At 40.5% G+C, this 14,105-nt stretch overlaps 2 protein-coding genes across 5 annotated transcripts in view; both read right to left on the minus strand.

Annotated features, from left to right (window-relative positions):
* Window positions 1-764, minus strand: part of WDR89 (WD repeat domain 89) — a 38,730-nt gene extending 37,966 nt beyond the window's left edge. For all 4 annotated transcript variants that reach the window (XM_045451201.1, XM_045451199.1, XM_045451198.1 and 1 more), the window contains exon 1: window positions 382-764. The gene's annotated coding sequence lies outside the window, so the exon portion shown is untranslated. The remainder of the gene's footprint in view (window positions 1-381) is intronic.
* A 12,689-nt stretch (window positions 765-13,453) lies between these two features.
* Window positions 13,454-13,901, minus strand: LOC123583737 (60S ribosomal protein L32-like; the record flags this gene model as incomplete). Its single annotated transcript, XM_045450838.1, has 1 exon — window positions 13,454-13,901. A coding segment is annotated over one exon (393 nt), but the record flags the coding sequence as incomplete, so codon positions are not given.
* Window positions 13,902-14,105: the final 204 nt, after the last annotated feature.

Raw genomic sequence — 14,105 nt, forward strand, 5'->3', positions numbered from 1 at the left:
TAACAAACTCAAGAGGTAAGAAAAGAGCGAGGCACAGGAGAAAAATAAAAACAGGCCCTGGATACCCTTTCTTGAACACTTGGTGAACGGCGCTTCGCTTTTACCGAAAGATAACCTACAGGAGACGCTGGGGCCAGCGATCCCAAAACCTAACCCGCGTTAAGGACGCGGAGCAGGGACAGCACGGGTGTGGTCCAGGGGCTCCCACCCCGCACCAGAAGCTTCAACACGTGTCTCTCTCCTCCCAGGCCCTCCCCACTTCCCTCAGAACTCCTCGTGCTACAAAATCAGCGACTGCGGCTTTCTAGACTCAACCTACACTGTCGCCGTCCGTCAGAGACCTGCCCGTCAACGAGCCCAACCGGTCCCCGTGAAATATACCTCAACTGCAAGCCCTCAACCGGCGCGGGAGGAAACGCGAGGTCTGTCAAGGCGCACAGCGTTACGACCGGAACTCCACCCCCTACGTCTCCGATAGGGTAAACGCGCAAAGGAAAATGCAGAGCATTGGTCAGCAACAGAGAGGCGGGCCATAGCTCCGGGGAAGCGTAAGAGGAGGGGGGAGGGGCAACGAAGCGCCAGGAGCCAACCTCTCTCCGGATTGGGCGAAAACAGGACGACTGCGCCTGAGTAAACTCAGTTTACGTATAGCCCCGCACAGTACCGCCCCTTTTACGTTACGTTAACGGAAGTTTCAACGATTCATTGGTTGTGATGGTTTACGCCTCCTGGCTGCGTGGCCAATAAAGGGCAAGAATAAAGCGGTTTCCGCCTCTTTTTCGGGCGACTGAGCCATTCAGATGACTTTGGGCAACGTGACTTCCTTCCTTCTTTTGGATGCTGTAACTTCCACCGAGCTAAATTCAGGTAGAGAAATTGTTACAATGACTACGAAGATTTTACTGTAAGAAATACTTAATAGTTAGGGTCCTGAAATACCCACCTACTCTCATAACTTCTAAGTATGACTTCAGTGTTTGAACGCAAAGAAACTACTCTTTTTACACCTTTTGCGTCGGCTGTGTCATTGGCCGAAAGAGCTATCAATTTGAAAGAAGCTCTGCCTCCGCCCCAAGGAACTCTAGGATTTGTAGTCCCGGGCGCTCAAGTTCTGTCGCTTTAAATGTGGTTGTTGCTGCTACGTTCTTGCTTATGATTAACACCCGCTGACGTTTACTGTGGTTTTGATGTGTTCCGTTGTGCTTTTTATCTTTTCACTGATCAGCACCGTTAAAGCTGAAAGACACTTAGAGAAACTGAAAAGACTTGATGTGTGTTGTAAAGATAAATAGTAGTGTTTGAAACATTTTACAGCTTGTGCTTGGGCGCTGTGCTAGATGTTCGTAAATACCGTATTAAGTGAATAGTAAGATTGTTGGTTTGTAAAAATTTTGCCATTGCCACAAAACGGTCTTTGATTTTCATATTAGTCTACATTCGGGAATATTTGAAAAGTACCCTAAATTTGGCAGTTATATATACTGTTTCGGTGTGGGTAGCAGCTGCTCACATAAATCAAGTGTTGATAGGACAAGAAGAACTGGCTGCCGTCATGACAGGAAAATAGTGCTATAGTTTAAAATGTTAAGCATGACCAATCTCAGAAGGTTACACGCATTGTGCATTATTCAAGATTGCGTTATGAAGTCCATTTTTAATCTTTATGGAAACATTATGTTGGTTTAAGGCAGGGTTTCGCTACATTTATTGAATCATGAACTTTCACTTCCTTTCACTTCATTTGGTAATATTACATCACTTTTGTGTTTGGCAAAAGTAAAAATCAACGTATAAATACCAAAAACTTCTCCTGAGTGGCCTTTTCCCTTTCGACATTTTTTACCCTAATTAATAGGTAATGTGAAGTGTTTAATTTGTGTAAGAAAAAAACACGATTTTATGATGTATAATAGTTCCACATTCTGGATTTAAAGTTAAGTACATTTTAAAGCCAAGCAAAAACTGCTTTTATGACTGATGTTTGGAATTATTACATTTTTGTTTTAAAAAAATCAAATTATTTTTATCATTTTTTTGTGTCTTGTTTCTCAATGACCAAGAGTATCAGATTGTTTGTAAATACACCATGGAAGATAATATTTCTTTTTATTCACAATAAATGAAGAGCCAAACTGAGTGTAATCAACATTTCTCCTTTTAATACTCTATATCATGTACTAAGTGAAATCTGTGAATATAAAAGTTACCCTGAGGCAAAAATTCAGAATTATAAGTTTTAATGCTTTCCATTATCTAGCATTTTAGTGTTATTTTTCCTTTTGCCTCCTAATTTATTACTTTTAAGTTTATTATGTATTTTAGGAGAGAGAGAGAGAGAGAGAGCATGTGTGAGTGAGGCAGGGGCAGAGAGAGAAAGAGAGAATCCCAGGCAGGCTCCACACTAAGCATGGAGTTCAACACAAGGCTCAGTCTCACGACTGTGGGATCATGACCTGAGCCAATATCAGCAGTCGGACGCTAAACCGACTGAGCGACCCAGGTGCCCCTGCCTCCTAATTCAAATTAGTGGTTCACATTTGGGATATAAATGAAATTCAGATGACCAAGAATAAAAAACATTAAGAACTGCAGGTGTCAAGACTACTACTGTAGTGAGGAGCAGTGTTTAACTGAGTGATGAGTCAACTGAGTGACTGAATCGGGAGCACATTTGGCTAATCTGTATTAACTGTCCTAAGTGCTCACTCTTTGGGAAGCTCCCAGAGTGTCCCACTTAAAAAGAAAAAGCTTAAATCGTTATTTGTTGAGAATGTAAGAATAGAAATTGAAACAGGTGCCATTACTGCCTGTTAAGATGTGAACCTTGGAATCCTTTTTATATAGTGTCTATATGGGAAGTAGGTTAAACAATGGCCTCAAAGGGAGATAAATGCAAGAGGAGTCTTGAGGTGCAGGAAGAGAATACTACTACCTGTTTGTGTTTACTTTTTAATCTCAACTTTTTTCTTTCCATTTTTGTCTCTTAAAAAATTGTGCACATGATATAACAGTATAGACTTCTTGAAATCTAGCTTATCCAGTTTGGAATGAATGGTAAAAAGATTTTTTTACTGGGAATTATGTGATCAAAATAGTCTGGAAGTGTTAAAGAAAAAATTATTCACGATACTATTAAAGACAGGAAGACATACTTCATTCGCGGGGGGCTATTGTGGTGGGGTTTTGTAATATGGGAGAGAATTGAGCTCAACTCTGAATGCATAAGTAGGAATTTATAGCCAGTGAGCAGGGTGTGGAGGTCAGTGGATGGAAAATTATGAAGAAGAAACATTGGGGTGTGGAGGATTATTGCTAGATTGAATCAGCAGTGTTCTTGCTGAAAACAGGCTAGGGTAATCAGACCTCACCTGGGGGATAGTGAAGGCGAGAAACCCAGTCAGATATGGTTAAACTGACTTAGCATTCTTATTAGAATCGGACATTATAAGGAAGGACATGGGAGCCCAAGGTCAGGCCTACTCAAAAAAAGAACACGTATATGTGTATAACCCCACAGACACTCTCTATATACACACAAAAATATTTGTATTTGCTATTAAAATACAAAGTCCAGGGGCACCTGGGTGGCTCCATCAGTTAAGCATCCATGACTCTTGATCTCAGCTCAGGTCACGATCTCACAGTTTGTGAGTTCAAGCCCCACATCAGGCTCTGCACTGATGGCATGGAGCCTGCTTGGGATTCTCTCTCCCCCTCTGTCGCTGCTCCTCCCTCCCCTGCTTGGGCTCTCTCTCTCTCAAAATAAATAAGTTAAAAAAATTTTTTAAATACAAAGTCCAAATTATGCATAATACTTAGAAATACTTATGTTCAATCACTGTACCAAGGCTCAACCAGACATAGAACCATTAGGAAATATATATTAATACATTAATATTATTAATATATTGTATTATATCAATATATTAATATATTATATATTATTATATTATTAATATATTAATTAGTATATATCAATTATATTATTTATATTATATTATATATTTATATATAAATATAAATTATATGTTATATATAAATATAAATTATATTATATATTCATATATAAATATATATTTATATTATATTTAAATTGTTTATGTTATAATTATATTAATTAATATATTATATATTATATTAGTTATAATATATAATAAAAATATATAATTAATATATTAATATATATTAACCATTAGGAAATATATATTAATATATATTAAGGAATTGTGCAAGGAATTGCACAATGTTGGGGACTGGCTAGGGGGCAAGTGTGAAATCTGTAGAGCTGGCTGTCAAGAAAGGCAAACTGAAATTCTCAGGCATGAGCTGAAGTTGTAGTCCACAGGCAGAACTTCTGGAAAACCACCTAAGTCAGGCCCATCCGGATTACCCAGGATAATCTTTATTTAAAGTCTACTGATCATGAATGTTAATTACATCTACAAAATGCCTTCGCAGCAACACATAGATGAAGAACTTCAAATCACTCCTTTGAGAATGGGAGTTTCAGGCTTGGAAGTCATTCCAGAGAACCGTGTTTGATATTGTGTCTTGTATTTGTGGGAGTGGATTAATTTAAGCATACAGAAGGTACAAATCAAACCTGCTTTTCAACTCTGGTAAAATATGTCTAAAAAGAACAGCTCTCCTTCAAGCTTCGTTCCAGCCTGCTTCTCTAACTCCCTGCCTCATTTGGCTGGCTAGTCCTTGAGACCTTGGCCTAACAGCCTGTATCTGAAGCTTCTGGTTTCATTCCTAAGCACCATATTCCTTTGTCCAACTTTTGAATCCCAGAGCTCCTTGGAGGTTTCCCAATAATATATATGTGCCTAGGCGTGCATGCCTCTAACATGTAAGGAGTACTTCCTGGCAAGCTACCAGCTGTGGAGCTTTTGAAAATGGCAACAAGACTGCCATTGAAGCCAGAGGGTGGGGTGGTGATGAGGACATCCTGGGATAGGTGCCCACTGATTTATACCAGTCACCATGACAAATTTTTTTCAATGGTGCTATTTTAACTTAGTTTTTAGATGGGCTTTACTGTTTCTCCTTTTACTTTAGACTGATGAAAGTTGGGGACGAGGCAGGAAAAGTATTAAAACAGATAATTATGTTAATTATCTGTTAATCAGAAACAGCACCTACTGCCAAAAAAACTCTTGACAGAGTTGCTTAAAAGTGAATTGGCTGGTTTAAGCTGTATGTTCTCTTCCTGCCACTTTGATGTTAAAAAAAAAATGAACTGGGGCGCCTGGGTGGCTTGGTCGGTTAAGCGTCGGACTTCAGCTCAGGTCATGATCTCACGGTCCGTGAGTTCAAGCCCCGCGTCGGGCTCTGTGCTGACAGCTCAGAGCCTGGAGCCTGTTTCAGATTCTGTGTCTCCCTCTCTCTCTGCCCCTCCCCTGTTCATGCTCTGTCTCTCTCTGTCTCAAAAATAAATAAACGTTAAAAAAATTAAAAAAAAAAATGAACAAATAGTGAAATAGCACACTAAATCAAGTTGGGAAGAGAGAGAGGCCAGAGTTTTGATAAACTAGTCTTTGGGTTTTTTATTTAATTAATAATTATGATTATAGTTTATTTTACACAGAGAAGTATGATTAGGATTGAAACCAACAGCTTGGGATCTAATAATTGCTAAGAAACAAGTTCACTTTTTTCTTGAATAAGATACCAAAGTACCTATTTGCTTGTGTGTAGGAAGTGATTCAGAGCATATGGCCGCAAGATTAGCTCTAAATGGACATAGCTGAAGGCTAAGGTGAATGTCATTACACATTTACATCCTCTTTTTTCCTCCTCCTTGCCCCCAATTTATACTAATTTTACTTTTCAGGTTACTTACTTTTAAAAACTGTTCAGTTTGGGAAAGTTCTGTCATACACAAAGGTAGAAAAAATGATTCACAAACCCTTATGTATATGACCCCATTCACCCAAGTTTAACTGATGGCTAGACTTACTTCGATTGCACCCACATTCCTGTTAGATCTCCTATCCCAGACATCATTTGGCTTATAAGTATCTCTTTTTATCACTAAATAATAACAGATTTTTTTCTCCAAACATAACCTCAATAGGCAGATATTTTAATAAGAACTGTTACTCAAAACGAGGTGTGTGATTTTGAGCAAGTTCTTTAATCTCTCTAAACCTCAAATTACTCATCAGTTGACAACATCTCCCTTTCAGGGGTTTTCTGAAGATTAACGTAACATCACTGAAACACCTAACACAGTGCTCGCCACATTGCAGACATTCAAGTTCTGGCCTTTGGTGGCTTATACTACTTGCTCTGAGAAGCTATAGGAAAAAATGACCAAAAAAAGGATGTTTGCTGAGCTCTTTAACTGTTGAAATTATCCTTGGGAAAAAAATCTTTTTAATGTTTGTTTATTTTTGAGAGAGAGAGTGCGAGCAGGGGACGGTCAGAGAGAGAGGGAGACAGAGGGTCCGAAGTGGGCTCTGTGCTGACAGCAGATAGTAGGGCTTGAACTCCTGAGTGGTGAGATCATGACCTGAGCCAAAGTTGGGTGCTTAACCAACTGAGCCACCCAAGCACCTCAAGAATCAAAGACATTTACATGAGGTAGATCAAAGTTATGAGCGAAGTAAAGCCCAGTAATAAAAAGACAATTGAGGGGCGCCTGGGTGGCACAGTCAGTTAAGCGTCCGACTTCAGCCAGGTCACGATCTCGCGGTCCGTGAGTTCGAGCCCCGCGTCAGGCTCTGGGCTGATGGCTCAGAGCCCGGAGCCTGTTTCCGATTCTGTGTCTCCCTCTCTCTCTGCCCCTCCCCCGTTCATGCTCTGTCTCTCTCTGTCCCAAAAATAAATAAACGTTGAAAAAAAAAAAATTAAAAAAAAAAAGACAATTGATGTGAACTTATGTGAAATACAGACTATATGACTATCTTAGAATTTCTTATGTGATCTCCAACTAATGTATGTGACGATATAATATAAAAACAATTTCCTTGGGGCGCCTGGGTGGCCCAGTAGGTTGAGCGTCTGACTTCAGCTCAGGTCATGATCTCACAGCTTGTGAGTTGGAGCCCCGCGTTGGGCTCTGTTCTGACAGCTCAGAGCCTGGAGCCTGCTTTGGATTCTGTGTCTCCCTCTCTCTCTGCCCCTCCCCTGCTCACATTCTGTCTGTCTCTCTCTCTCTCAAAAATAAATAAACATTAAAAAAAATTAAAAACAATTTTCTGAGCTATAAAGAAATATGAAAGCCTTCTCTTTTCTTTTGTAGGATTTCTGGAACTTTCAGCTCCCCCATACTCAAATAGCAATGTTCTTACTCATTGTCTTCATCTTTTTGGATTCACATATTGGAATTACCTATTTACTTTCTCTTCTATTCTAGAAAAGTATTCAGTAGGAGGCTGGATTTAATTTTCTAAGCATTCTATTAAATAAATTTCCTTGCCAGATAATAGAATATCCTAAGTTGTGCTGAACATTATAAAGATAAATCTGATCATGATTACCAGCATCTTAATGTCTGAGCAACAATAATAGTGTCACATTGCAAAGAAGTCATGTTTTCTTTCATTTTAAAAAATACAGGGTAATGACGAAGGAGATAAAATACAGTCACAGCAAGAGCTGGCAGCTTGAATAAGTTTGTAATTAGATGATTACAAATGATTACAGATGATTGCCCTCAGGCTGATGAAGTGAAATTTTAGAAGAGAAAAGGAACATTAAGTAGATTAAGTCTCAGTCATGAATATATTAATGTAATTAGCATTTCCCACCCTTAAATTCAAATATTGAAAATCAATACTTGGTAGTTGCTGGTTTGTATGACAAAGTGACTACTTTGTTTTTTTAAGTGGCTACTTTCAATAATCATTTCCCACTGAAACGTATAGCATGTGATAATTTTTCGTATAAATTTTTTACATTATACCAAACTACTCTTTAAAACTTACAGTACTACTCAGAGCAGCATGACCAGTGAAAAGAAAACTGTCTTTCAAAAAGCAAAATCATAATTACAAGCAAAATAAGTCAGAGAAAGCAAATACCATATGATTTCACTCATATGTGGAATTTAGGAAACAAAACAAATGAGCAAAGGGGGAGAAAAAGAGAGGTAACCCAAGAAACAGGCTCTTAACCATAGAGAACAAACTGAAGGTTACGAGAGGGAAGGTGGCTGGGGGGACGGGTTACGTAGGGAATGGGGATTAAGGAGTGTGTTTGTTGTGATGAGTACCAGGTATTGTATGGAAGGTATTGAATCACTGTATTGTGTACCTGAAACTAATATGACACTGTATGTGAACTAACTGGAATTGAAATAAAAACTTTAATAAAAGAAAAACCAAAAAAAAAAAGGGAAAAGAAAAATCATAAATACCAAGTATAAGTGAGATGAATTAGAACCTTCGCCCCCCCACCCCTGGGAAAAAGCTCTGGGCAGGAGAAAACAAATCTCCCTTTTCCCTTACAGTGCCTTGCCTGCCTGTTTGATCAGAGCTAAGAAAAGGAAAAGCAAGGATTTCCAAGTTTTACTGTGTCTTTGAGTAGACAGATGGCAGATGACTCCAACGTGGAACGGTCACCATGTGGTCATTTCTTATGCACAAGACAGCCTCTGGGCAAGATAAGGAAACTGGAGGATAAAAAAATGAGGAATGGAAACCATTCTGCAAAAATATTATAAAGAACTAAATCTGTTATGGCTAGGAACTTACATAAAAATGTGTTTTATTTAGAAAATGTTTCTCCTTAATATGAAATGATTCATTCATTGAACAAATATCATTGCTCACCTAATATATGCCTGGCATATCTTAGGTCCTGAACATATAATATTAAAAAAAAGTCCCTGCCTTCATACAGCTTACTTTCTAGTTGGCAGACAAATAACTATATATTAGAAAGTATATAGTGTAGGGGCGCCTGGGTGGCGCAGTCGGTTGGGCGTCCGACTTCAGCCAGGTCACGATCTCGCGGTCCGTGAGTTCGAGCCCTGCGTCAGGCTCTGGGCTGATGGCTCAGAGCCTGGAGCCTGTTTCCGATTCTGTGTCTCCCTCTCTCTCTGCCCCTCCCCCGTTCATGCTCTGTCTCTCTCTGTCCCAAAAAAAATAAATAAACGTTGAAAAAAAAATTTTTTTTAAAGAAAGTATATAGTGTAATTTCAGCTAATTGTAAGTACTATGCATGGTGGAATATTCAAATATCTAACACTGGTATGGCCAGCTTGTGATATTTGGTATGGTTTCACATCCCCTTGTGTTCCCTTGTATTTTCTCTTCCTTCCCCACCTTACTTCCCTTTCCTGCACACTCTAACTTCCTTGATATTGAACTTCCCAATAGAGTGTTCCACTCCCGGTTGGAACATGGGCCAGCCTTAACCCTTGTTGTGGCTGGTGTTATGCCTTGAGTTGCTGGATCATGGGAAGATCTGGGAGATGCTAGAATAGCAAAAACAGTGGATGCATCAGGTTCTGGGGCAGCAGCTATTTCCTTGCCAGTACAGAAGTAGAGCATTTCAATATTATAGCAATTGATAGAGCCATGTTAAAGTATATCTGCTGAAAATCAGCCCTGGTGCTTTGGAGACAAATAGGGCAGGCTAAGAGGATGGAGAGTGATCGAGTAATGCTGTATTAACTCTGTATTCTTTCTGAGAAGGCAGTGTCCTTGGGAAGTGTCTCTGTGCGCACGCACACACACGTGGATATTTCTACAACAGTTGTCTATTGGATGACCAGAGAGAAGATATGGAAGATATCTCTTTACCCCACCCTGATGGAGAGGCTTCAGTGGGTTCATGAACTAGGAATGCCAAAGCCAACCTTACACTCTTCTTTTTTTTTTTCCTTTTTTTATTTAAAAAAAAAATATTTTTTAATGTTTTTATTTATTTTTGAGACAGAGAGAGACAGAACATGAGCAGGGGAGGGGCAGAGAGAGAGGGAGACGCAGAATCCGAAGCAGGCTCCAGGCTCTGAGCTGTCAGCACAGAGCCCAGTTCGGGGCTTGAACTCGCGGATTGTGAGATCATGCTCTGAGCCGAAGTTGGATGCTCAACTGACTGAGCCACCCAGGCGCCCCAGCAACCTTACACTCCTCTGATGAAGCCTCCTTTGTGCTGTTCCGGCCCGAATAATTCATATTTTAGGATATTTGTTACAATGAGTTCTTGTTTCCTACAGATGGAACTGGTAGGATAGAGAGAGAGACAGATCCTAGTGCAAGACAAAAACCTTGTGGCTGAGTGTTTTCTGTGTGTGTTTTAAGGGGAACAGAGGTTGCTAGGAGATTCTAGGAAGTTCAGGAGTGCCCTTCTTTCTGAGGTTGATCTCTGCCCATGTGTTTAATCACATGTCTGCCAAGGCCTTGAAAATCAATTGTATCCCCACTTTATTTTCCACCTTTTCTCCAGTTCTACCTTTTCCTTCTTCCTACCAATACGTAAGTCTCTTCTGTTCTATAGAATACTTTTACTGTGACTCTGACAACCCATGGTTTCTTTTTTTTTTAATTATTTTTTTTAACGTTTATTTATTTTTGAGAAGAGAGAGACAGAGCATGAGCGGGGGAGGAGAGAGAAAGAGGGAGACACAGAATCTGAAACAGGCTCTAGGCTCTGAGCTGTCAGCACAGAGTCCGACGTGGGGCTCGAACTCACAGACCGTGAGATCATGACCTGAGCCGAAGTTGGACGCTCAACCGACTGAGCCACCCAGGTGCCCCTGATTTACTCCACTTTCTATAATACTTTCTATACTGCCTCTATTTCATCTCACCTTCATCCTTCAATCTGCTGTAACATAGCTTTACTCTCTAGACTCCCATGAAAACTTTCTCTCATAGGTCACAAGTCAACTCTTACTTGCCAAATCCAAGGACTTTCTGTCTTTTTGTCTGAGAGGACATCCCTACCATTTGAGAACATTGACCCCTCCCAGCATCTTGTGAAACACCACTCTCCTTTGCTCATCTTTCATCCTAGTCCTTTTTCAGTTCCTTAGCCGCCTCCTGAAGTAAATGTCACCAAAGGTCCACATAAGATTTTCTCCACCTTCTGTGTTCCCTTTCTCAATGGCTGCACTGTCTCAGTCACCCACACTAAAAGCCTTAACGTAATTTTTGACCCTCAACCCTCTTCGTTCAGTCACACATTGATAGTACCTGGGGGAAGAAACCACATTTTCACATACCCTTGTTTTCCCCACTGCTAATGTCCTAACTCAGTTCCTCATGGTTTGTTCTAACTTTGCAATAGCCTCAAACCAACTTTGCGTCCTCTTTCTTTCTCTGTCAGCCTCTTTTCTATAAAGCCACCAGTGTTTCAGCTTTTAAAACAAGCAAATCCTTAACTCTCCTTAAACCTTCAGTGGACTTTGGTTTTAAAAGGTGGAGTAACACAAGTTTCACTCTGTTTCCTCACATTTTCTAAAGTGTTGTAAAGGAATGAAAAAAGTTATTAACTCAGAAGGACCAAGCAAACAAGTGAGAAGAAAAGAGATTCTAGGGGCGCCTGGGTGGCTCAGTCGGTTAAGCGTCACAACTTCAGCCCAGGTCATGATCTCGGTGTTCATGGCTTCTGGCCCCATGTTGGGCTCTATGCAACAGCTCAGAGCCTGGAGCCTGCTTCCAATTCTGTGTCTCCCTCTCTCTCTGCCCCTCCCCTGCTTGTGTTCTTTCTCTCTCTGTCTCTCTCACTCTCTCCCCCCCCCAAAAAATAAATAAATAAACATTAAAAAAAAAAAGGAAAAGAAATTCTAATGGATTTATAGAGGATGGAAAATGAAAGGAAGAGTGGTACTTGATTTAGCATGGTGGTGGAGCTAACAATTTAAGGAACAAAAATCAGAATGGGGCACCTGGGTTGCTCAATCGGTTAAGCATCCAATGTCAGCTCAGGTCATGATCTTGGAGTTTGTGAGTTAGAGCCCCACATTGGGCTCACTCCTGTCAGCACAGAGCCCACTTCAGATCCTTGGTCCCCCTCTCTCTCTTTCCCTCCCCTGCTCATGCTCTCTTTTTCAAAAACAAATAAAAACATTAAAAAAAAGAGAGAAATGTTCATGAAGAGCAAGACAGTTAACTCTGAAGAATCCCTCAGAGGCTCAGTACTCAAAGGTACCAAATCCACAAGATGGCATTAGACCGAGCATCAAAAGTCTGGCATTGAAATCCTAGTTCCCCTCTCCCATCCTACAGATCCTCATGCCTAAAAATGAACAGACAGCCCAAAATTACAGACATTGTAGGAAAACCTCCAACAAAAACCAAAGCGGATATGGAGAAAATAGGGTCACTGTAGGGAACACTATAAAATAATCACTATTATAAAGAGTTTGCATCCATAACAGAATAAGGTATGTGTATATGTGTTATATGGTGTATATTTCATAAAATGTTTAACAAGCTTATTAATAAATGTTACATATAACTGTATATGTAATATATAATATTTAATTACATGGGAGTGCGTGGGTGGCTCAGTCAGTTAAGTGTCTGATTCTTGATTTCAGCTCTGGGCCATGATCTCACAGTTCGTGAGTTCTAGCCCCATGTCGGGTTCCCATCCGACAGTGCTGGAGCCTGCTTGGGAGTCTTTCTCTCTCTGCCCCTTCCCTGCTCGTGTGCACCCACACGCACTCTCTCTCTCTCAAAATAAATAAAATATAACTTTAAAAAGTAATAATATCTACACATATCAGTTAACAAGAAAGAGTTCGATATACATTATATGTAGATATTCATTATATAATTTGCATTAAACATATATAATATGTAGATGTATGTTAGATATATATAAAATGTATATGTTAGTTAACAAGAAAGAGCCCTTGAAAATGAAAAAAAAAAATCTCACAGAAAGTAGAATAAAAAGCAATGAAATGGAAAGTTGAAGAAAAAACATTTTTATTAAGCTTTTATTTTTTTTTAATTTTTTTTTTTCAACGTTTATTTATTTTTGGGACAGAGAGAGACAGAGCATGAACGGGGGAGGGGCAGAGAGAGAGGGAGACACAGAATCGGAAACAGGCTCCAGGCTCTGAGCCATCAGCCCAGAGCCCGACGCGGGGCTCGAACTCACGGACCGCGAGATCATGACCTGGCTGAAGTTGGACGCTTAACCGACTGCGCCACCCAGGCGCCCCTAAGCTTTTAATTTTAATGCCAGTATAGTTAACATACAGTATTCTATTAAATGTTTATTTATTTTGGGAGAGAGCAGGGGAGGGGCAGAGAGAAAGAAAATTCCAGGCAGGCTCTGTGCTGTCAGCCTGGCACCCAACCCGGGGCTTGAACTCACAAACTGTGAGATCATGAGCTGAGCCAAAAGCAAAAGTTGGATGCTTAACCAACTGAGCCACCCAGGCACACCCCTACAGTGTTATATTAGTTTCTTTCTTTCTTTCTTTCTTTCTTTCTTTCTTTCTTTCTTTCTTTCTTTCTTTCTTTCTTTCTTTCTTTCTTTCTTTTTTTGTAGTTTTATGGTTTTATTAACACAAATATGACATGCACATAAGCTGTCTATTCATTTTCTTCGCTGCACAGTCTGGCATTGGGATTCATGACTCTGATGGCCAGCTGAGCTGCTCTTTCCACAATGGCTTTATGGTTCTTGGAGGAGACCTTGTGAGCAGTCTCTGCACAGTAAGATTTATTGCACATCAGCAGCACCTCAAGCTCCTTGACATTGTGGACTAGGAACTTCCGGAAGCCACTGGACAGCATGTGCTTTGTCTTCTTGTTGCTCCCGTAACCAACGTTGGGCATCAAGATCTGGCCCTTGAGTCTTCTGCGCACTCTATTGTCAATGCCTCTGGGTTTCCGCCGGGTGCGCTTGATTTTGACATGTCGGTCTGACTGGTGCCGGATGAACTTCTTGGTCCTCTTTTTAGCAATCTTGGGCTTCACCAGAGGTTAAGGGCAGCCGTGATGCCGAGTAAGAGATGGCTACCACCTCCACAGGCAGCGCTGAGGACAAGACAGGAAGCGTATTCGTGTCAAGTGTACAGTGCAGTGATCCAGCAGTTCTATGCAATACTCCGTACTCATCACAAGTGCGCTCCTCAATCCCCGTTTCACCTGCTTCACCCATCCCCCTACCCACCTCCCATCTGGTAA

Source organism: Leopardus geoffroyi, chromosome B3 (genome assembly GCF_018350155.1).
Source record: "Leopardus geoffroyi isolate Oge1 chromosome B3, O.geoffroyi_Oge1_pat1.0, whole genome shotgun sequence".
NCBI classification, from domain to species: Eukaryota; Metazoa; Chordata; class Mammalia; order Carnivora; family Felidae; genus Leopardus; species Leopardus geoffroyi.